The sequence below is a fragment of the Talpa europaea genome, assembly GCF_964194135.1.
Source record: "Talpa europaea genome assembly, chromosome: 3".
Classification (NCBI taxonomy): domain Eukaryota; kingdom Metazoa; phylum Chordata; class Mammalia; order Eulipotyphla; family Talpidae; genus Talpa; species Talpa europaea.
The window spans coordinates 96125491-96149753 of NC_140069.1; the positions used below are offsets into that span (position 1 = coordinate 96125491).

Sequence of the window (24263 nt, forward strand, 5' to 3'; positions counted from 1 at the left end):
CAATGGAAAAGAAAATGTTGACATGGCTTTGTTGTAACAAAGGGTTACCCATTTGTAGTGTTATAACACGAACAGAAAGATTTTAAATTCATTGTGATCACATAGCAAAGTAATCCACATGTTTGTTAATCACCTAATAGGTCTCCTGTTTTGATCTACAACAATGAACATTTTACATGATTTTTTTTATCCCCTTCTGTCTTTACATTTCCATGATACTCTCTCTGATTACCTGTGGGGGTTGCAAATATACGCTATCGTGATCTTCAGTGTTGGTAGAATAACACTTACATACACCTGAATATGTACGTTCCCTCAGAAAGTTGGTGGCTATTAATAGTGTTTTTATTTATTTTACCAATGTTTGTTCTGGGGCCTTTTTTAAAACCAATATTAGTTTATTCTTCCTAATAATGAGTGTCTGAGAAGATGCTTGTGATAGATACAGCATCGTCCAAAAGTTGAAGTTCATTAATAATTGGAATGTTGTGGAGTATGAAGTAATGAATACTAATTACTCCTTTCATGTCTGACAGCTCCCTGTGGACCAATACATCAGCCCAGACTTTAATTTGGTTCTAGTAATGGTTTCGTCAATAGCACATTAAATCTGTGTTTGAGAAGATATACAGTTGAACCTGACCCACATAGTAGATACCACTGTCATAAAATGGCCACAGGCTGACAACAGCTGGGTAATTACAAATAATTAAATCCACCAAACTCCAGACAATCCTAATTTTGAGTAAAATATATCTTACGGTATCAATCGACAGAAAACATTTCTGGGAAGATTTATCGACATGTACTTTTTTTTGCAAAGCAAATTTACTGGCTTACATATTAGAGAAGTTGCTGATCTGTGAAGCATCTTCATAAAATTCTCTCTCTTTAATCTTTCAAATTTCCCCCAGTATTATTAAAGTAATTTTTGAAGTTTAATCTTAGCTGAAGTAACCTTACTGCAAGATTATTTTTCAGTCTGTTTCTGAGTATATAAATATTTTGAAGACTTTTTATTTCATGTTTATTGTTCATGTAACTATTCTTCTAACAATAGAATTCCCTAGAGAGAATCTAGAAACTAATGGAAACATTAGCTTTATGATATAAATTCTATTTTTTTTTAAAGATTTATTTATTTTTATTTATACAAGCACTGGGTACAGTCAGAAGCGCGGGAGGGTGAGAGAATTCACCAGAGCCAGAGCGGGGAGCAGAGCAGGCAGAAGGACCGAAGCACACTGCTGAGGGGAGCAGCGGGCGGCAGGAGAGGTCTGCGCGCCATGTGGGACCCTCCTCTGGTGGCCGGGGAGCAGCCGGGGATCGAACCGACACTGCAGAGGCTGCGGGCAGCTTCGCAACCCGGCGCTCAACCGCTGCACCACCGGGGAGGCCCTATAAATTCTATTTTTACAGAAGTAATACAAGATAAGGAAGATACTATTTTGGTGTGGTTTTCTGAAAGTTGTGCTGATATTATTAATAAGAGCATTTGGTTTTGGCTAGCAGTTTTCCAGTTTATTAAATACTACTATGTTGTGGCATTTAGAACTGATGTCATAGGATTGTATTATAGTTGTTTATAGATCTGTTCGAATGAGATCTTGGGTGGATTTGAGATAGCAACGTGTAACATTAACCTATGATCAAATGTGCTCTTTTGAGCTGTGTAGGGTAAGGCAAAAAAAAATATCAGGCTTCTCTGCCCTCCTGCCATTAGGACTGATGATGAATCTGCAGTCCTGAATGCATGCCTGATGGCGGGCACCTGGAGGAGGGTGTGGGCATATATATGTAAGTGGATTCACCTGGGCTAAGACAGGGCTTATCAGGGCGGCGTCACGGGGACGCCAGCACAACAGCAGAGCAGAGTAAAAGGAACAGCAGAAGCAGAGGAGAGAGAACAAGGTCATGAGAGAATGCCAGAGAGCCCAGAAAGATTGAAGACTTGAGGGGGGCTGGGTGCCCCTCCCCAGCACTCCTGCCTACCTCATACCTGGTAAACAATAAAATCCCTGAAAAAGCCACTGAGGGCTCTAGGACTCCCTCCTTACCCCTTCTGCTCAGGTCATAGAGAACCTGCTCCTGTCCCTTCCTGCCTCTACAAGCTGGAAGCTTATTGTTTTTAGATAAACTTTGAATTTAGCAAGTTCTCCCATTATGTCTTATAGGTAAGATTTTTTTTCAAATTACATTTTGCCCACTGCAAGAGAATTCAGCTTTCTAGTTTCTAAATTTCTAAGTTGAAAGTGAATCTTAAATTCAGAAAAGACCAGCAATCTTTCTGTTCCTAAATACAATCAAGGTCTCATTCAGCTTCTACAGACAGTGCATTTATATATATATACAGTCATCTTGCTGATACTTGGTGACTTTTTATAAAAGTAAATACCAAACAGGGCCACAGATGAGAAACCATTCTATGTTTTTTTTCAAAAAATGTTATTTTCTAAAAAAGGAAAGCAGATATCAATGGAACCAGAATATATTTTTCATGGCATATGACAATATCTAAATATGGTTGTATTGAAATATGTGTATATATAATATACATGTTTTATATGTATCAAAAGGGAAGTAATATGCTATGACTTTTCTTTTTGCTGCCTGCCTTTTTCTATTCATTGGTACCTGGACTCCTGCAACATTAATCTTCTCTTTTATTATTCTAATTGAAGTTTGCTTTTATCTTAGAAGGACGTGTTGGTTATATTAACTGTATAAAGCAGCAAGACAATTAACTCATTTCTATTCAGAACTTTCCTTCCTTTCCTTGAATATTTTGCCAGCTGTGCAGCTTTCAGCCAAAACCTTTCTTCAGGAACAGGGTTTGACCAGCTCACACAGACCTTCCTGCCGAGGTTGCTAAGTAACACCTCCGCTCTGCCAGGGGCTACACCTCATCCTTAGGCTGTGCTGCTGTCTGGAGCTGTTGGAGCTCACAAGTCTAATCTAGAAGCTTTTAATTTTAAACAGCAGGACATGCAGTAAGGCTTTTAGATGTCCATTGAAAAGTTTTTTTTTTTTTTCCCCTTCTCCTAAGTGTGGATTTTCCCTCCCCCCACTAGTGGGACTATATCCGTTACTTATCTCAGAATTCACCTGCTATCTCTTTTCATAGACAAAATGGCTCTGTTGTGGTCTAGAGAGTGGAATTCCTCATATTCAATGAAATTGTTGTCCCCCTGAATTGTCCATCTTAAAGAACCTTCGGTATGTAACATTAGCTTAGGAAATATCTCTTCAGACAGCAAAGATTTTGCAAGTCTTTTAAATGAAGGTCTTACTGTGGCCAGTCTTAGTAAAGACTCCAGGCTGCCAGTTTCCTTTTTTTAAATTGAATATACTTTTCCAAGTTTGGTGTTAGATGACAATAAAAAATGATGGTGTTTATTCAGGTGCTCAGAGTATCTTATCGCTAGAGAAGTTTATTTATGTTTTTATGATCCAGGACTAATGGCATTTTCAACACTCACTACATTAAATCTCAAGAGCAGCTCCAACAAAAGTAAAGTTTAGTTTCTAGACCCGTATCTCCAGACTGCAGTCTTCGACTTCAAATTCTCATCTCCAACTTTACATTCTCATCTTGGTAATACTGAGGTAATGTTCCCTCTCTCAACCCATTGGTTTTTCTGGAGAATCTGATAATGGGAGAAATATCTCCCCAATGCTGTGCACATTAGCTCAGAACTCATGTCCAGGTGTTTTTAATGCAATTTGTATATCCTGCATAACATTAATGACCTTCGGTGACTTGATATTAGGAATCATTTTATCCCAGGACACCTTTTGAATGAATGTTTAACACACCCAATGATTTTTGAAATTTCAAATGTGTCCGATTTTGATACAAACCTGACATATGGGAAACTGACTTTATAGTTAATTTGTAGATGATTGTATAAAGACAGCTAATTAGTGAGCATTTTGGCGTACTTCAAATATATTTTCTTTTTCCTGAAAACCAACTTTCACATAAATTGAGTGACTTTTTAGATTTTGTGAATTAAGAAATTCATTTTATGAAGATAGCAACAAAAATTACAGCTTTTGCTTGGAACTGGACTCCTCAATAATGATGTTATTCTCCTAAACAAGGAACAGAATTTACAACCAAAGACAGAAGGGCCTGTTCTCTGATGTGTGTCTTTATATTTTCTCTAGTGGCCATGTTTGTTACTGAGTCAGTCGTATACTGTCAGTAGCCTCTTGTGATAGGCAGTCAGACAGGTCGACAGAAGTTGGGGTCACAAGCTGTCACTGTCAAGCACAGCAAATTAACCTGCAATGTGGTGCAATGAAATGAACTTTATAGGAGGAGTCAAGAGACCCAGGTTCTAGTCCCAACTCTGCCACTAAGCTATATGACCTTGGACAAGTCATAAACTCTTGAGTCCATAAATAGGAATGATCTCTGGGGCCCATCCTGCCTGCCTATCTAAAATTATAACTCTGCTAGGTGAAACAATGTTTTTGACTCACCCTGTGTACTATCCAATTAAATGGAAGCATTTATAATGGGAAGAATTTTGTTTCAGATCTGAATTCATATAATCAGTCTCTCATCTTCAAACCAACAATCTTAGCCAGTGAGGAGGATGTAAAGGAACTCACTCCTGGAAGGAAGTAATAAAATCCCTCTGTAAGCAAGCCCCTACACCCCCTTCCCACCCCGCCCCCGCCACCCTTCCCACCCCCCTACCCCCCCCCACCCCAGCCAGATTCAGAAATTCCTGCCCTGCGTGTTTCTCTCTGCAGTGTAGTGTGTCAGGGATCAGGGCTGTCCTTTTCCTGGGAGGCATGACGTGGGAAAATGCTTGAAGAGCTGCTTTAAGAAAGTAGCTGCAATTCTTTTATGTTGCTCCTCAAACCTATTGCTCCTATTGCTCCTAGTTCAGAAGCTTGTAGCTTCCTTCTGTGTTGTGTAAGTCACAACTGCTAGCTAGATGCATGTCTTTCACAGAAACAACAAAGTGATTGCTTTCCCCACCCCTCTGCTTAACTCCTTTGATGTTTGGCTCCTTCAAATCAGGAGAGAGCAGCAGTAGCAGCCTGTTTAATTGCCCCAGATAGGAGATTAACCAAAAGTTAACCTAGCAGCAATGATAAAACCCGCTGAGTCATTATGCAGTTTTTGCCTTTCATAGATCATAAACACTCCAATTGAGGATAATTTACTATCCCTAAGAAATCTAAACCTATAAAACAATGCTTCAGAGCAAAATTTAAAATGCAGTTTTATAGGCAGACATCCTTCTCTTTTCCCTTGATTAACTCTCTATTCACAGAGAAATCTCAGACTTGTCACCCAGGTAGGAGGGTTTCTCCTTTTCAAACCAGGGCATGATAATGCCTCGGGGTATATGTAGGTGTGCAGGGAAGATGTGGAGCTCCCAGAGTCTCCTCAGGGAGGTTGCTTTAATGCAGATATTGGGTTAAATAAGTATATATTAGTTAAAAGCTTTTGTCATTTGCAAAGAAGCAAAATTGTCAGAACCTCATGCTCAGTGTTGCAATCTCGTGTTTTTTCTTGAGAGTCACAGTGCAGAACAATGCATACAGTGACTGACTGATAAAATTGTAACTAGGTGTTGGAAGTTCAGTCGAATTAGCTACTGTTGCTGTGAGAGGAGATTACACTCATACCACTAACTGACATGGTTTCTAGCGCTGCTTTAGGCCTTTAGACAAACAACCTATCTTGATGTAGCTCATGAACTAAGAATGGTTTTATTTTTCTACTTTTCAAATTATATTTATTGAGGTAACATCTTCTACTTCATTGTATCTGCTCTAGGGGCTGTAGGCTTAAACCTCTACAAATGTGTATTTTCACACCATGCCCACCACCAGCACCCCAATACTCATCCACTATGCTCTATTAGGGTTGTCAACAGTCATGAAGAATACAGTCAACACTTGAACTACTCAGAGGTTTAGGGGTTGACCCAACACAAGGTCAAAAATTTACATATAATTTTTAACGTCTCAAAACTTTAACTACAATTATCCCTTGATATCCCAGCACAGCTGCTTTTGGGACAGTCCCATGCCAAAATATTTTGATGCATAATCCCCTTGTATTAGCACCCCATATCTGTGGGTTCTTCATCTTCGGGTTCAACCAACTGACAGCTGTAGTTGATTGAATTCGTGAATGAGGAACTCATGATATGAAAAAATTCCTCATATAAGTGGACCCACACAGTTCAAGGGTCAGCTATCTATGGAAGAGGCATAAGTGGTCCTTCAAAATGTAAGATATTTACTCTCTGGCCCTTTACAGAAAAGTTCTTCCACCTCTGTTATAGACGATTCCTTCCTAACACCTGCCCACCTACAGCTTTAAAAACATGTTAATCATCTTGCTGGAAGTTTGTTGCGATTCTCAGGGCCACACATACACCACACACTACACATCCCACACACAAAACCACAATTGTACTTTTTAGCTCCTAATCCTGTCAATGGGACAGTTAGCTGTCCCATTAGACAATAATGGAAATTCTAGCCTTGGTTCATTTAATGCTCGTCATTTAAATTTACATTCCTAAAGCATAAAAATGTTTAGATTCTGTTTTTATCTGGGAACATAGGTTAGTGGTTAAAACAGAAGTTTATAAAATATAAATTCAAATCTGGTGAAAATTCATAACCAAATGGGGAAAAGAAAATTCAACCTGAACCCACAGAAAGTTGTGACTGACCTGGCATTTCTTTGCATAAGGAAGGAAGGAATTCAAACCAAGATGTAGCAGTAAACAGAAAATTGCAAGACATGCACAGAGGTTTAGTTAAAGTATAGGTTATATTATTGTCAAGAAGTGAGTATAAACTTGGGTATCTCATATGAGTGAGAACCCCAGGCAGTAATTACATAAGACTTTCATTCTTGAAATTGCCTTTAGAAGCCAATCTTGGAGTCTGAGTCAACAAAGATTTCCCCAAACTACTTGTGAGATCAATTTTGGAAGCCCTTGAAATGGAAAACTCATGGGAAAAAATTTCAGTAACGCTCCTAATGTAGATATAGTTGAATACATATATGTCATCAATCAAAAAGAAGCAGGTTAACTAAGAAAGGTGTCCTTTATCAAATATCCCAAAAGGCATGTCATTATGCCTAAAAGTCAAGCATGAACCCTGAGAAACTGTGGTTAGCATGATTACTTACCTTATAGACTGTTATAAGCCCAAATGTTAGTGATTTGACCTCTGATCCATAGTTCTTTTCTCTCTTTTTGGGCTAACTCTTTATTGAGGTATAATTCACACACCTTGCAATTTAATCATTTAAAGTGAATAGTTCGGGCCTCCCCGGTGGCGCAGCGGTTGAGCGCTGGGTTGCGAAGCTGCCCGCGGCCTATGGGGCGCCGGTTCAATCCCCTGCTGCTCCCCGGCCACCGGAGGAGGGTCCCACATGGCCCAGACCTCTCCTGCCACCCGCTGCTCCCCTCAGCAGTGTACTTCGGTCCTTCTGCCTGCTCTGCTCCCTGCTCTGGCTCTGGTGAATTCTCTCACCCTCCCACGCTTCTGACTGTACCCCAGTGTATGTATAAACAAAACAAACAAATAAATAAATAAAACATGCCTCTATTAAAAAAATTTAAAAAAAAATAAAGTGAATAGTTCAATGGCTTTCAGTATATTCAGAGCAATGGGCAGCCATTACCACAAAAAGTTTTAGAATTGAAACTCCTAGGCTAATCTACTTTTTATTGATTTGACTATTCTGAATGTTTCCTGTGAATAGAACCATGCATGCAATATGTGGTGTTTTTCTGACTGCTTCACGTGGCATGTGTTTACAAGGTTCATCCATGTTGAAGCCTTTATCAGTACCACTTTGCTTTTTATAGCTGAATAATAATCCTTTGTTTAGGTATCCCATCTTTTGATTAACTTTGTAAGTTTACAGATATTTGGATTATTTTTGGCTCTTATGACAGATGCTGTTGTGAACATTTGTATAAAAATTCCATGTGGGGCCTCCCTTGGTGGCGCAGTGGTTGAGCGCTGGGCTGCGAAGCTACCCACAGCCTCTGCAGCACCAGTTCAATCCCCGCCAATGGCGAGGGTCCCATATGGCATGCAGACCTCTCCTGCCGCGCCCCCTGCTCCCCTCAGCAGTGTATTTCGTCAGTCTGCCTGTTCTGTTCCCTGCTCTGGCTCTGGTGAATTCTCTCACGCTCCCGTGTTTCTGACTGTACCCAGTGTTTGTATAAATAAATATATAAATCTTAAAAAAAAAAAAATTCTATGTGGAGGGCCTCCCTGGTGGTGTAGGGGTTAAGTCTCAGTGCTAATACCTTGATGGCCTGAGTTTGATCCCCGGCCAGGGAGCTACGCACATATGGCTCAACAGATCTCTCCTGTCTTGCCCTCTGTTCCCCTCAGCAGTATATTCCAGTAGATCTGCCTGTTCTATTCCCCATTCTGTCTTTGGTGAATCCTCTTACCCCCTGCCCCTCTGGCCTACATTCCAGTTCTTGTTTGCATAAATACATAAAAATAAACCTTCAAATTTTTTTAAAAATAAGAATTCTATGTGGACATGTTTTAATTTGTATATCATATAATTAATATATAACTTGCATATATATGTGTTGGGTTAAATGATAACTCTGTGATTAACGTTGTGAGGAATTACTGATTGTTTTCCAAACTGGTTGCACCATTTTACATTTCCACCAGTAGTGCGTGAGGATTCTCATTTCTCTGTATCCTTGTCAACAACGCTTGTTATTGTCTCTGTTTTTGCTGTAATAACCATCTAGTAGGTATGAAGTGGCACCTCACTTGCTTTGATTGGTGTTTTTCTAGTGACTTTTTTTTATATTAAAAGAAAAGCTTTTATTGGGAAAAAAGAAACGCAGTTTGGTTTATTTGTTCCTTAGTAATGGCATCATTGTGGGGATGAGCAAAAGGGGGTCCGGGGAATCAAATCCCTTTGAGGGGAGGCCCAAGCTTCCCAGAATCCCTTGTCCCTCCCCACTCTGGGCACTGGGGCAGGGAGTGAGAGGGAAGCAGCAGGGCATGATTGATAAAACTACATGAGCAGACAAAAGGCACTGGTGGGCTTTCCCTGGGCCAGGGGTGGGTGGGCCGGGGCTCCAGGCGTCCAGCTGGAGCTAGTCCTTCCCCTCCCTTTCTTGGCTTTGGCCTTGGCTTTGGTTTTGGGGGTGCAGGGCTTGGTCACACGGATGGTCTTCTGGCACTGGACATTGTACCGCGCCTTCTTCAGGGTGCCTTGGCGCGCTTTGGTGCCTGTGCCCCCATCACGCGCTCCCCAGCTCTCAAACTTGTACTTGCAGTCGGCTCCAAACTCCTTCCAGTTGCAGGGCATCGGATGCGCTGAGTCTGGGCCCCCCAGGTACCCTCGCGGAAACCCACGCCGCAGTCCTTGCTGCTGGGGGTGCAGGGTCCCCAGGTCCACTCCACACACTCGGCCCCGGGCCGCCCTTCTTCACTTTGTCTTTCTTTTTGGCCACAGCAGAGATGAGCGCCAGCAGGGCGAGGGCGAGGAGGATGGCGCCTCGATGCTGCATCCTGGGGGAGAGCGCCCGGCCCCTTCCCACCAAGGGCCGCGAGTGCACGGCCGCCCGCCCCCCCTATTTTCCGGGCTCAAAGGGTCAGCCGCTAAGGTGGCGGCTGCACGCCTCCAGGGGTCGTCCCCTGCCCACGGGCCCAGGCGCCCCCAGGCGTCACTGCGGGGATGCCTGGGCCAGGACCAGACCCCCACCCCTGTCGTCTCCGCCCACAGACAGCAGCCCCACGGCTGTTTTCCTAGTGACTTATATGTTGAGCATCTTCGTAGGTGCTTTTGGCCTTTTGCATTTCTTTTTTGAAGAAATGTCTCATTAGATCCTCTGGCAATCTTTTAGTTGGGCACATCTTTTACCTTTATTTGTACATCACATTGTAAGCTCTGAATTCATATTTACTGCTGACTGAATAAGAGAATGAATGAATCAGTATATAAAATGTTTTGCTCCTCATGCCCATTATGAGAGCATAAATAATAATGTTTGTGAGAGCAGACACTTAAAGGGGGAATCTAGGGAAACCGAACAGGGGATCAGGAAAAAGATAAAACTTACAGGCAACCCATAGATCTGAGGCGCACAGCAGGAAAGGGGGAGGGGAGAACACAGGGGACTATGGTGATGAATCCCAGGTACTGTGGTAGTGGGAGAATTTTGGGGTCTATACCTGAGGGGAGAAATCAAATATTGTACAAAAGTGAACAAAGATGTAAGAAAATAAAAAAAGTAATTAAAAAAACAAAATAATGTTTGTGAGAGCTGAGACCATGCATGTCTTGTTAGTGGTCGCATGTCTGTGCCTTCAAGACTGATGGCCCACTCCGCGGTGGTGCAGCGGTTGAGCGCTGGGTTGAGAAGCTGCCTGAGGCCTCTTCAGGCCGGTTCGATCCCCCGCTGCTCCCCGGCCACCAGAGGAGGGTCCCACATGGAGCGCAGACCTCCCCTGCCGCCCGCTGCTCCCCTCAGCAGTGTGCTTCAGTCCTTCTGCCTGCTCTGCTCCCCTTCTCTGCCTTCTCTGGCTCTGGTGAATTCTCTCACCCTCCGGTGCTTCTGACTGTACCCAGTGCTTGAATAAATAAACAAACAAACAAACAAACAAACAAATCTTTAAAAAAAAAAAAGACTGATGGCCCAGCATGGTGTAGGTGTTCAGTGATGCTTGCTGTCTTTTAGATATGTGTATGTACATTTTAATTAAATATACTTAATATGCATGCATGTATTCACAGATCTATATGTGTGTATGTATATGAACACATATTCATCCTTAAAGAATAGCAATATTTAATATAAGGTTAATCACAAGAAGTTATAATTAAAAGAAAACTAACTTGTTATAGATTGCTTATACAATTTATCATATTTAATTGTGGTAGAAGTATTATAAAAGTACTATGAAAGTACATTTATCATTTTACAAATGAGGAATCTTTATCAGGTAGAGGTTTAATGGATAATTCTGATCCCTCCTATACATTAGAAACACAGAGTAGCTGAAAAGTCCTGAATCACCTGGTATTACAGTACAGAATATAAAAATGGAATGATAACTTGATTACAGTTATGGCTGATGAGAATCTGTGCTTTTGCTTCTGTTAGGTATGTCAAGATTGGAAATAAAGAATGTGAATTTAATAAGAACTTTCGCCTTATCCTTCACACAAAATTGGCAAATCCTCACTATAAGCCAGAATTGCAAGCTCAGACAACCCTCCTCAATTTCACAGTTACAGAAGATGGCCTAGAAGCCCAGCTCCTGGCAGAAGTTGTCAGTATTGAAAGGCCAGATTTGGAGAAACTTAAGGTAAGGTTATTAAATCCTCCCCCAAAGTTTAGTCAGTGCTTGCTTTGCACAAATTAAAGTGTCAGACACCAGAGTATAAGATAGGATTCCTGCCCTTCAGAATCTTGCAACTAGAGAAAAATTAGGATATTTGTGAATAATTAACACGTGTTTTTATACATATAAGTTAATTCAAGGGGTGTTTAACAGTGGTTGGGCTTGTGCTCCAGGAAGTAGATGGGCTGCCTCCAGGTCTTGTTAGATGCAGGTGAGAGGGAGAAGTAAAGAGGCTTATCAGTCTCAGAACAGAGGTTGAGGCAGGTATATGGCCTGGTAGGTTTGATGATAATATAGTCATGGTGAAAAAATAAAGAGGAGTCATGGAGAACGCTGGAAAAATTAAGAGGACTTATAACTAGTATTTAAAGGGAAATTTACAACTTTAAGTACATTGATACAGCAAAAAATACTGAAAATAATTAAGTTCATTATACTAATGGAAAACAGAGTGAACTTAAAATTGCAAAGGGAAGGTAACGGCAGAGTTGAATAGTTGTAGCAAACACTGTATGACCTGAAAAGCCAAAAATATTTACTATTTGGCCTTTTATGGAAAAAGTTTGCCACTCCTGTTATAAATCAGTGGTTTTCAGTTTTTGGTTCTTGAACAATAGTAGTATTATCAGTGGGAAATTCTTTAAAAGAACATTTTCATACCACAGCTCAGTTCCCACCAAATGAAAGATTCTGGAGGTGTGCCCAGAAATCTGTGTTTATCTCAGCCCTGCAGGTGATTCTCACGCATGCTCAGACTCTCTCTGAGCCTGCTTTCACTTGGATTTGCTACTGTACCATCAACTAACAGGGCAGAGCCAGCCCGGAGATCAAGGTGGCTGTGATGGGCATGGTTCCCTGAGGGCTCCTGGCAGGGGTGCCCACAGGCAGTGGCACTGCAGTAGGCAGGAGTGAGTGACCCGCAGATCAGGGTTTAGAGTACCCAGGCTGGCTACCTTGTGCACTCACCGCCCAGCTGAGTGTGTCTGTACACTAGAGACAAATACATGTCTGTATTTGGCACACTGTGATCAGATATGAAAACAGTCATGTTATGTAACATAATTCTACATCTTCTTTCTCCCAAAAGGCTTGACAGTTTGGTTATTTTCCCTTTTGATAATGAAGATTTTCAAACATGAAAGTGAATAGTTCTGACTCCCCAGGTGACCTTTATGGAACTTCAATAATTTTCAACATTCTGTCATACTTTTTTATCTGAAGCTGTTTTTTAAAATCTTATTTTAGAATTATTTTAAACTTGTAGAAAAGTTTGCAAAGATGTAATACTGTTCCTTTAAACTACACCCTTATTCATTTTCAGTTTCTCTAATGTTATCATTCTTTTTTAAATATAAAAATAAGTTGTTCCAAATGTTGCTCTACTTCAGTAACACATTCAAGAAAAATCACTCATTAATAAATTCTGTTTTTCCCCATTTTTATAACAGTTTTGTTGAGATAATTCACATACCATGCACCCAATGTTTTTTCCACTTATCCCTGGGCAACCATTAATCTATTTTCTGTTGCAACAGAATTGCCAATTTGGGACATTTCATACAAATAGAATCATAAAATAAATGGTCTTTTGTCTCTACCTTCGTTTACTTCAAGGTTCATCTGTGTTGTATGACGTATTCATCCTTCATTTCTTTTTATATATGAATATGAATTATATTCCACTGTACGGCTATACCACATTTTATTTATCTGCTCATCAGTTGATGGGCATTCAGGTTATTTCCAGTTTGGGGCTATGATGTATAATACTGCTATGAAGATCCATAAGCAGGTTGGGTAGACATATGCTTTCAGTTCTCTTGGCTATGTACTAGGAGCCGGACTGCTGAATCATATGGTAGCTCTATGTTTAATCATTTGAAGAGCTAACAGTATTTTCAACACTGCTGTATCTTTTTGCATTTTCATGAGCTATGGGTGAGTTACTGTTTGTGTACTGTGACATAGGGGTCCAGATTCATCTTTTGCTTATGGGTATCTTGTTTTCCAGCACCATTTGTTGAAAAGATTATCTTTTCTCCATTGAATTGTCAAAGATCAATTTATCATATTTTTCTTTGATTCTGTCTTTCATTGATACCATACTGTCTTGATTCGTGTGGCTTTATAGCACATCTTGAGGTTGGGTGGTATCTTCCCTCTGACTTGTTCTCCCATGTATCGTTGCTACTCTGGATCTTAAGCCTTTCCTTATAAACTCAAGAGTCTGTTTGTCAATATCCTCAAAATAATGTACTAGAATTTCAATTAATAATGTGTTGAATCCCAGAAGGGAAGAAATTATATTTTCTATCCATAAATATGGAATATCTTTCCTTTTTCTTAGATCTTTAATTTCTTTCATCAGAGTACAGCAAAGTTCTTATAGCTCTTTGACATAACTTCTTACATTTATAACTAACATTTCAATTTTTTGGTGCAAGTGTAGATGGCATCATGTTTTAAATTTCAAATTTCCAATTGTTCATTGCTGGCATATAGAAAAACAGCTGACTTTTGCACAGTAACCTTGTATCTTGCAACCTTGCTATAATTTCTTATTAGTTGCATGAATTTGGGAATTTCTATAAAAATAATGTGATGCCTGACCACAGTTTATTTCTTTCTTCCCCTCTGTATAACCCTCTCTCTCTCTCTCTCTCTCTCTCTCTCTCTCTCTCTCTCTCTCTCTCTCTCTCTCTCTCTCTCTCTCTCTCCCCCCCCACACCCCCTCTCCGTCCCTCCCTCCCTCACTGATTTACTGATTAGTTAGGACTTCTAATACAGTGTTAAATGAAAGTTAGCAAAGGGGATACCTGTGTCTTGTTTCCAATTGTAGACAATGCATCTAGCTTCTCACCACTAAGTATGATCTTAGCTGTAGATCTCATTTTTGGTGTTCTTTACCAAGTCGAAAATACCCTCTATTAATAGTTTGCTGAAAGTTTTTGTTTTTTAATTTTTATTTTTTTTTTATTTTTATTTTTATTTTTTTTTTATAGAGGCATGTTTTATTTATTTATTTGTTTGCTTGTTTATACATGCACTGGGTACAGTCAGAAGCGCGGGAGGGTGAGAGAATTCACCAGAGCGAGGAGCAGAGCAGGCAGAAGCGAAGTACACTGCTGAGGGGAGCAGCGGGCGTCAGGAGAGGTCTGCGCCATGTGGGACCCTCCTCTGGTGTCCGGGGAGCAGCCGGGGATTGAACCGGCGCTGCAGAGGCCGCGGGCAGCTTCGCAACCCAGCGCTCAACCACTGCGCCACCGGGGAGGCCCCTTTGTTTTTTAATTTTTTAAGTGAATTAAAATTAGGGTTTGTCTTCTCCACATCCTCATCAGTTATTGTTGTTTCTGTTTGTTTGGTTTTTTTTTTAATATCAGCCATCCTCACAGGTGTGAAGTGGTATCTTATTGTGATACTGATTTGCATTTCACTGATAACAGTGAACAATTTTTCATATGCCTGTTGGCCATTTGCATTTCTTTGGAGAAGTGCCTATTTACCTCTTCTGCCTATTTTTTGATTGAGTTATTTGATTTTTTTGTTGAGTTGTGTGAGCTCTTTGCAGATCTTCAATATTAGTCCCTTACCAGTTGTATGGTGTTCAGATATTTTCTCTCACTCAGTAGGTTGTCTCTGTTTTGTTTACTGTCTCTTTTGCTATATAGAAGCCTTTTAGTTTGCTGTAGTACCTACTGTTTTTATTTTCCTTTGTTTTCCTTGCTGCTGGAGAAATATCCTCGAAGCTGTTTCTGAAGTTGATGTGATGGAATGTTTTATCTGTGTTTTCTTCTATGTGTTTTTTGGTGTCTGGCTTTAAATCCAAGGTTTTTTTTTTTTTTAACTATATTGAGTTGATTTTTTTGTGTGGTGTGAGATAGTAGTCTAGCATGTGGTAGCCCAATTTCCCAACACCATTTATTACACTTGTTCCAGTGTAAATCCTTTGTTCCTTTGTCATAGATTAGTTGTCCATATATGTGTGGTTTTATTTCTTGGCTTTCAATTCTATTCCTTTGGTCTGTGTTTGTTGTTCCAGTACCATGTTGCTTTAATAGTTTTGGCTTTGTAGTATAGCTTGAAGTCTAAGTGTAATACCCCCATTTCTATCCTTTTTAGTCAGGAGGAGAGCTTCAGCTGTTCAGGGTCTTTGTGATTCCATATGACTTACAGCAATATTTGTTCCATTTCCTTGAAGAATTCCATTGAGATTTTTATTCACTTGTTTCTTTATTTTTAAGATTTATTTATTTTGTAGAAGAACTGGGATGTAGGCCAGAGGTGTGGGGAGGGGGCCATGAGGAGAGCTGAGAGGATTCACCAGAGACAGAGTCCCCACTCAGAACAGGTAGATTTACTGAAATACACTGCTAAGGAGTGCTACAGGGGAGACAGGAGGTCTGCTGTGCCATATGTGGGTTAGGTCCCTGGCCAGAGATTAACTCAGAGCCTAGTGGCAATAGCACTGAGACTTAACCCCTAAGCAACCAGGGAGGCCTCTCACTAGTTTCTTAAGGCAAAAGCTTAGATAATTTAAGATCTTTCTTCTTTTCCAATCTGTATGTTCAACATGATAATTGTCTCTCTAAGCACTGCATTTGCTGCATCTCACACATTTCAATAAATTGTATTTTAAATTTTACTTATTTCAAAATATTTTTATTTCTCTTGAGATTTCTTCTTTGACCTAGGTGTTATTTAGAAATGTGTTGTTTAATCTCCAAGTATTTGGGGATTTTTCAGCTATCTTTCTGTTACTGATTTTGTACTTAACTTTGTTATAGTCTGAGAACAAACTTTGTATAATTCATATTTTTAAAATATTTTTGGGTGTGTTTGATGGCCCAGAATTTTGTTCATCTTGTGAATATATCATTTAAACTTGAGAAACAGTATATTCTCCTGTTACTGCATGAAATATTCTAATTGATATAGCTATCAATTAGATCCAGTTGATTGATGATTCTGTTTAATTCAACTGTATTGTTACTGATTTTCTGTCTTCTAGATTTATTTAATCAATCTGTCAAAACAGGGGTTTGGGATTATCCAACAATAATAGTGGATTTGTCTGCTCACCTAGCAGTACCTTAAATTTTTATCTCATATGCTTTAACTCTGTTGCTCAGCACAAACACATTAAGGATAGTTATGTTTTCTTGGAGAATTTATCCTTTATCAATATGTAATGTCCCTTTTGCTTCTGGTAATTTTCTTGTTCTAAGTCTGGTTTGTCTAAAATTAACATAAGTACTCCAACTTTCTTTTGAATAGTGTTAGTGTGGTATGTCTCTCATTAGTTAGTGTGGTATGCCTTTAATCTGCCTATGTTTAAAGTGGATTTCTTGTTGACAACAGATTTCTGGTTATTGTGTTTTTATCCATTTTAACTGGTGCATTTAGATAATTGATATTCAAACAGATTCAAACAGATTATTGATAGAGTTGGATTAACCTGCTATGTGTTTTGTTTACTCCTTTTGATTTTAATTAAGCATTTTACATGATTTTTAGCATATAAATTATACTTTTAAAATTTAGTGTACTTTGTTGCTTTTGTTATTTTGAACAATTTGTTATCTCAAGAATAAGAACATAAAATATTTTATCTTCATTTGTTCATTCTCTGACATTCTTCCTGTCTTTCTATAGATAAGAGTTTCTGACCTATACCATTTTCCTTCTCTGTGAGGAATTTTTAAATATTTCTTTTTTAAAAAAAAATTTCTGTAAATAGGTCTACTAGTGACAAAATCCCTCAGTTTATATTTTGCAGAATAGGTCTTTATCATTCATTTTTGGAAAATAATTTGGAGAGTGATACAGAATCAAAGGTGTTATTCCCTTCAGTTTTGTAATTATTTTACTCTAACCTATTCTTTTTTTTAATAATAAATTTTATTTTTATATTCCCCATACAATTGCAACACCCTTATTTTGACCCCAATCCCTCCCCTCCCGCCCTCTACCCCCCATAAAGTGTCTCTGGTTCATAGTTGTTTGTTGATTTTGATTTTCACTTTCTTATAGTTATTCATTTTCCTGGTCCCTTATTTAAGTTTTCCAGATCCCTGCTATGAGTGAGACCATCCGGTATTTTTCTTTTTCTTTCTGGCTTATTTCGCTGAGCATGATCCCTTCCAGCGCCATCCATGTTGCTGCAAATTGCATGTGTTTATCTTTTTTGAATGCTGAGTAATATTCCATGGTATATATGTACCACATCTCCTTGATCCAGTCATCTATTTTTGGGCATTTGGGTTGTTTCCAAAGCTTAGCTATTGTAAATAGTGCTGCTATAAACATAGAGGTGCAGGTGCTCTTTGGAATTGATGTTTCTGTGTCCTTTGGGTAAATACCTAGGAGTGGAATTGCTGGATCATATGGAAGCTCTATGTTTAGTAGGTCCAGAAATCTCCACACAGCTTGCATATTTTCTCTAAAGTATTTCCCAGTAATCTCTTATCCTTTCTCCCCCTGTATATCAGGTGTTTCCACCTTGTCCCCTCCCCATGACTTTTTTCAAGATTGTTTTGTCCTTTTTCTTTGAATACCTGCAATGTGAAGGTGATATGCTTAGTTACAGATTTTTGTTGTTGTTTATTCTGCATAGTTTGCCGTGAGCTTCTTGGATTTGTATTGTGGTGAATGTCATTAATTTTGGAAAATTCTTAGATATTATTACCTTGAATATTTCTCCTTTTTCTCCTCTTTTAGGTATTTCCTTTGTGTGTATATTAGACCTTTTGTAGTTGTTTCATAGTTCTTGCATATTCTTAGTCAGATTTCCCCTTTACTTAGTCTTTTTCTCCTTTCATTTGTTTCATTTTAGTTTTATTGACATAGCTTAAGTTCACTGATTTTTCTTTTAACTATGTCTAAACTACTGATAAACCCATTACAGGCATTCTTTGTTTCTTTTACATTTTTTTATTATTATTTGTAGCATTTCCCATATTTTCTTAGAGTTTCCATCTCTCTACCTATATTGCCCATATGGTCTTGCATGTTATCTTCTTTGACCATTAGAGCCCTTTGCCATACTAAGCACTTAATTCTCAGTATGATTATTGTAAACTCTGCCAATCCTAAGTCTTGTTCTGAGATTTGCTTTGTCTCTCCAGACTTTTTTTTTTTTGTATTTTTTTTTGTAATTTTTTTGTAGTTTTTTTTTTTGTTTGTTTGTTTTTCTGAAAGCTAGACATGATAAATTGGAGAGTTGAAATGGAGGTAAATAGAGCTTTGGTGTGGTTATTTATATTTTTATATGACTAGAAGTTAACCTATGTTTCATGGCCGCTGTGGCTGTTGGTGTCATGGGCTTCAGTATCCTTGATTTTGTCTCCCCTGTGTCTTTGGACTTTCTTAATAGCACCTTCTCTAGTAGTGCGTCTTGCAGCTCTCTCATTTGATACATTACTAAGTATTGTGGACAGGAATCGCTCTATAATCTTATGAAATGTCAATAGGTCTGAGTCACCTGACTTTTACTTTCAGGAGAGTATCTTTTTCATATTTTATCACCTGTGTGAGAAAGTCTAGAAGAGACTGAGTTGTGTAATTACCCTTCCCCTTAGATCAGATAAAGCTGTAGTATATTTCCCAGAAAGCAGGCTTTTGTTGAGGAGAACAAAGAACTTTCATAAATCTCTAAACATATCTTAAATAGTAACTTCCCTCTGGGCATATTTCAAAATATTTGCTGTCTCTGCCCCATTTCTGCTGCCCAAAGCAGGAGTGGGTTTTTCTCTCATTTCACTGTAAAAATCTGTTGTGCTCCTAGAAGTCAAAGTTACAAAAGTGTGGAGAGTTTCCTAAGACTAAGCCCTCAGAAGTTTTTACTCTGCTCTGTGTCCAGCAATTATCCAGTTACTGCTTAAATATTCCTGATAAGCTGTCAAAGTGGCACTATGTCCAGTGACCTCTGTTAACTGATGGATATAGGAGAGTTGTTAGTTTTTTTCTTAATGTGAAGATGGAAATTATGATTTCAACTTTTTACCTGTTGGAGCAGAAGATGGAAGTTTTTATTATTTTTTAAATTGATTCATGATATAAAACAATTATAGATATTCATACTCTGGATTCTAGGACATCAAGATGTTGACATATCTTCTGATTTTTTTCATAAAGAATTTTTTTAATTGTGATTAGTGTGGTTTTAACATTAACTGTATCTTATAGGTTGAGTCTATGAAATGTGTGATTAAGGAACTTGCTTAAAAAGCATGCATTTACCCAACTTTCTCACACTTTTCTTGGCTTGTCTTAGCTGGTTTTGACAAAGCACCAAAATGACTTTAAGATAGAGCTGAAATATCTGGAGGATGACCTCCTCCTTCGCCTTTCTGCAGCAGAGGGGAGCTTTCTAGATGACACCAAGCTGGTGGAGAGACTGGAGACAACAAAGGCAACTGCTGCTGAGATCGAGCTCAAGGTAGGCAAAGGCAAAGCCCTCCCTCCTGGAAGATTTCAGTTCTCTTTTTGTTTTGATTGTCTTTTTTCTTTAAAAAGATTTATTTATTTATGCATACAAGAACTGGGGTGTAGTCCAGAGGTGCGGGGCGGGGGTGGCGAGAGGATTCACTAGAGACAGAGTGGGGAGCAGAACAGGCAGATTGACTGAAATGCACTGCTGAGGGGAGCAGCGGGCGAGACAGAAAAGGTCTGCTGCGCCATGTGGGTCAGCTCCTCGGCCGGGGATTGAACTCAGGCTGCAGTGGCTGGTCATCAGTGCTCTTTTTGAATGAAGTGTTCAACATGAAGGGGTATTAAACTTAGTAATTTCTGTAAGAGGACCAACTTGTGGAATTTAGGTCATTTAATAAGCTATTCTTAAAAATTGGATTGTGTGGGGTCCTGAGTGGAGGTAGAGGTGATTGAACTTATACTTCTCCTAACAAAAGAGAGATCCAGTCATTCCAATTAGACTTGTCTTGCTGTTATCTTTTCTGGATGACCAAATTTGAAGGAAATTTGGGCCCACTGGCTTATATGGTCTAAAATCTAAAAAGGCTTAGCTTCCTGCTCTGGCAAGCTGACATCCTACAGTTTCTCCACTGGCTTCCAGTCTGTTGCATATTATTGAGAAATACTTAGAGCTGAAGTTTTGTTTACAGGCCTTCAGTGGCAGGAGACTGAGCAAGGGATGGTTTTCCTGCTTCACTCCAGTACATTATTCACCTGGGAAACTTACATTTCCTAAAAGCTAGTAAAAGTCTTCATTAAACAGATTTCCTGCTGAATATCTAATATGTGTCCCAATATGCCTGATACATGGTGTGCACTGTGAACATTCATAAGTGACTCTTAACCCTTAAAACACCACTGTCTCAAAGTGAGAGGAACCTTTATTTGCTGTCTGGAATATACTCATTACTATGTAATCTATTAATTACCCACAGAGGCTGTGTCACCACGTATCCAATACATTTGTCTTAATTTAAGCAAAGAAATGGAATCCCAAATTACTCTATCCTTTTTAAGTAAGTGAATTCTAGGTGGTTCTATGATGGTGAAGATTAGAGCAATTAAGTAAATTAGGTCTTAGCTTTGAAGTTAACTTCTAATTGTCTCTTAAAATGTCTCTATCTATAATCTTCATATATCACCACTCATTGACTTCCCTCTTTGCTCTGCATTTTATTTCCTTTTATCTATAAATATGAGGAGTCAATTCAATGGAAAAGGTTAGAAAAATACTATATCTTATAGAGCTACAGGGCCAGCAATGGCTCTGAATTAAAAAAAAAAAAAAGATACTTTAGCCTGAGATAGAAATGAATAAATTGGGGGATAGTGTGTTGTTTTTTTAGTTATCTGTTAGAATGTACCAGAGGCTATTATGGAAAGATAAACTAAATGTGCACATATGGGTGATTTAGTGTCAAGTCAGAATTAGAGTCATGAGAATCTTTATATAAAAGCTTTTTTAGTAAGCATAGATATTGGAATATTATTGACCTTGCTGCTTTTGTATACCTTGTTGACTAATAAAGTTGTTGGCACTGAATTGACCCAGCAGACTTTTTAGAGCCATCCCTGGGAGGTGATATAGCTGGGTTATTAACCCCTGAAAGAGAGAGGAGAGGCAGGAAGGTGACATTACTCAGGAATAAATTCTCTGGAACTGAAAACAGTCAAGTTATTTAGTCTGTAACCATTCAGTAGATAGTTATTCCATTCTCACAGAAAATTCAGTTATAAGAAGAATTATTTGAAAATATGAATTTAGTAATATTTTTTAAAAGTCAAGCACATAGATGCTGTATTTGTTATCTCTTGTTAGTAATTTCTCAGTTGAAGAAATAATATTTCACTTGAATGTGAAAAGAGAATAGGAAAACCAAGTTACTTGTTTTGTTTGATCCCATAGGTGATTGAAGCTGAAGAAAATGAAAGAAAAATTAACGAGGCTCGAGAATGTTACAGACCAGTGGCAGCAAGAGCATCTCTTCTTTATTTTGTTATTAATGACCTCCGAAAAATAAACCCCATCTATCAATTCTCTTTGAAGGTAAAACTGAATAGGCTAAGAAAAATTATAAATTTCAGGAGTTCAACTTGTGTCTGGAAGTTTAGAATTTATTCTTAAGCAATCAGTGCATCCAGCACAGAGTCATGAGGATCTAGCTAGCCAAAAAAAAAGAAAAAAAAAAACCCACAACATCTTTATTTCTCAAGTTTTCATTTATAATTTTCAATAAGGTTTTGAGGTACTAAAACTGTTGGTATGATATTATAATACTTTTTTTATTCATAAAGTCTTCAGGAGTTTATAAAATACAGGGGAATCCTCTTTAAGGCTCCTATACTTTTTCTATGAAAATATTTTGCATATGTAGATTTCTTGGTTTTTTTTTTTTCATGTAGAGGAGAAACAGTAAGAGCAACTATTTTTTAATCCACTATTACATGTTCCACACTTCATACTGTAGCTCATGTTTATGACTGAAACATCTCAATATAATAATAGTTTATTACTATTTAAAAAAAAAAAAAAACCTAACATTTCAGACTGGAGGGTAATGAGCAGGGAAGAAGGTGGTAGGACACCAACCTAGACAGATGGGAATATGGGCCAGATAGGCTTGTTAGGAATTTTGAGTAATAGTCTGTGTACAACAAGAGATCATTGAAAGGTTTTAAGTAGAAGAGAAAGACTGGAAGAAATGAACAGACCTGAGATATGATTTGAAGCTAGAATAATCTGCTCTTGGAGGTAGACTGGATATGGGCAGTGACGAAAGGAAAGGGTCAGGAATGACTAATAGGTTTCTAGTGTGTGTGCAAAAATTTTAAGCATAGTGTATGAGGAAAATATGACAGCTAGTTCAATAGTATCTGCCCAGTATTGGCCAAATACGAAAACTGCAAGGCAGAGCCCTCATGAAAATCACTATTTAAGAAAAGATTGGCAAATTGAACCCATCCATATATATATAAAAGATATATTATGGCTAAATGGAATTTATGAGAGAAACAGATAGACCATGCTTATGGTTTGCAACATTCCCTATTATTAGGATGTTATTTTCTCAAAATTGATATATAGATTCAATTCAGTCTCAGTCAAAATCCCAGGAAGCTCTTTTTGTAGAAGTTGGCCAGCTGATTCTAAAATTTGTGTAGAGATGCAAAGCAATTTAAATAACTAGGTAATTCTGAAAGAGAGTGAGAAATTTGAAAAATGTACAGCATATGATTTTAAGATATACTATAAACCTATACTAACTGGTCCAAAGAAAAATACATAGATCAATGGAACTTAGAGCCCAGAACTACACTGAAAAATGTATGGAGAACTGATTTTTGGAAGTTGTATCAAGACAATTCAATGAGAAAAGAATAGTTTTTTAATAACACATGATGCTGAGACAGCTGGATATCTACATGAAATGGAATAAGCCTCAGCCATTACATCACACTGTGCAGAATTAACTCAAGAGGAATGTGCTAAGTTATACAATTTCTAGAAAATATTGGATAAAATATTGGGCTTTAGGTTAAAATAAAAATTAGGTTAAAATAAAAATATAAAATATTGGGCTTTAGGTTAAGTGGCTGTTTTCTAGGTAAAACAGAGAAAAAAATCAGTAAATTGAACTTTGCCAAATTTTTACAAACATGATCTACAAAAGACATTGTTAAGAATGAGAAGGCAAGTCACAGACTATTGAAAACAATATTTTTAATAAATTTATATATTATTATAAGAACCTGTACAACTCAGGCTAATAGCCCAATTTAAAAAATAGATGGAAGACTCACATAGACATGTTATATTCTAAGACATATGTATTGCCCATAAGCAATACATTTTAAAAATGTTCAACAGCCATCAGAGAAGTGCAAAATATACCCACTGGAATGGCTAAAATTTTACTTTTTTTCATTTTTTTAATTTTTTAAAAGATTTATTTATTTATACAAGCACTGGGTACAATCAGAAGTGCGAGAGGGTGAGAGAATTCACCAGAGCCAGAGCGGGGAACAGAACAGGCAGACTGACGAAATACACTGCTGAGGGGAGCAGGAGAAGTCTGTCAGGAGACAGGAGAAGTCTGTCACTCCGTGTGGGACCCTCGCTGGCGGCCAGGGATCGAACAGGCACTGCAGAGGCTGCAGGCAGCTTTGCAGCCCAGCGCTCAACCGCTGCGCCACCAGGGGAGGCCCTGGCTAAAATTTTATAAGACTGTTACTAAAAAGTGTTAGCACAGATATATAAGACTGTCACTAAAAATTGTTAGCACAGATAGGCTACTGCAACTCTCCGATGTTGCTGGGAATGTAAAAAAATCATTTTTGGAATACAGTTTGGTAGTTTCTTCTAAAATTAAACATACTCTTGCTAAATAATTCTGGTCTTTATC

General features: G+C 38.4%; 1 protein-coding gene and 1 pseudogene across 2 annotated transcripts in view; one reads left to right on the forward strand and one right to left on the reverse strand.

The window, feature by feature from the left end:
• The window catches only part of DNAH11 (dynein axonemal heavy chain 11), a gene marked incomplete at its 5' end in the record, with an annotated part of 290362 nt that overhangs the window by 229786 nt on the left and 36313 nt on the right, over positions 1–24263 (forward strand). Inside the window, 3 exons of the mRNA XM_084230443.1 lie at positions 11151–11355; positions 19664–19828; positions 21767–21907. Coding sequence (XP_084086569.1) covers positions 11151–11355; positions 19664–19828; positions 21767–21907 — 511 coding nt within the window. The remainder of the gene's footprint in view (positions 1–11150; positions 11356–19663; positions 19829–21766; positions 21908–24263) is intronic.
• On the reverse strand, positions 9056–9554 carry LOC311168238 (midkine-like; annotated as a pseudogene). Its single transcript has one exon. The product of its transcript is annotated as a midkine-like (transcript).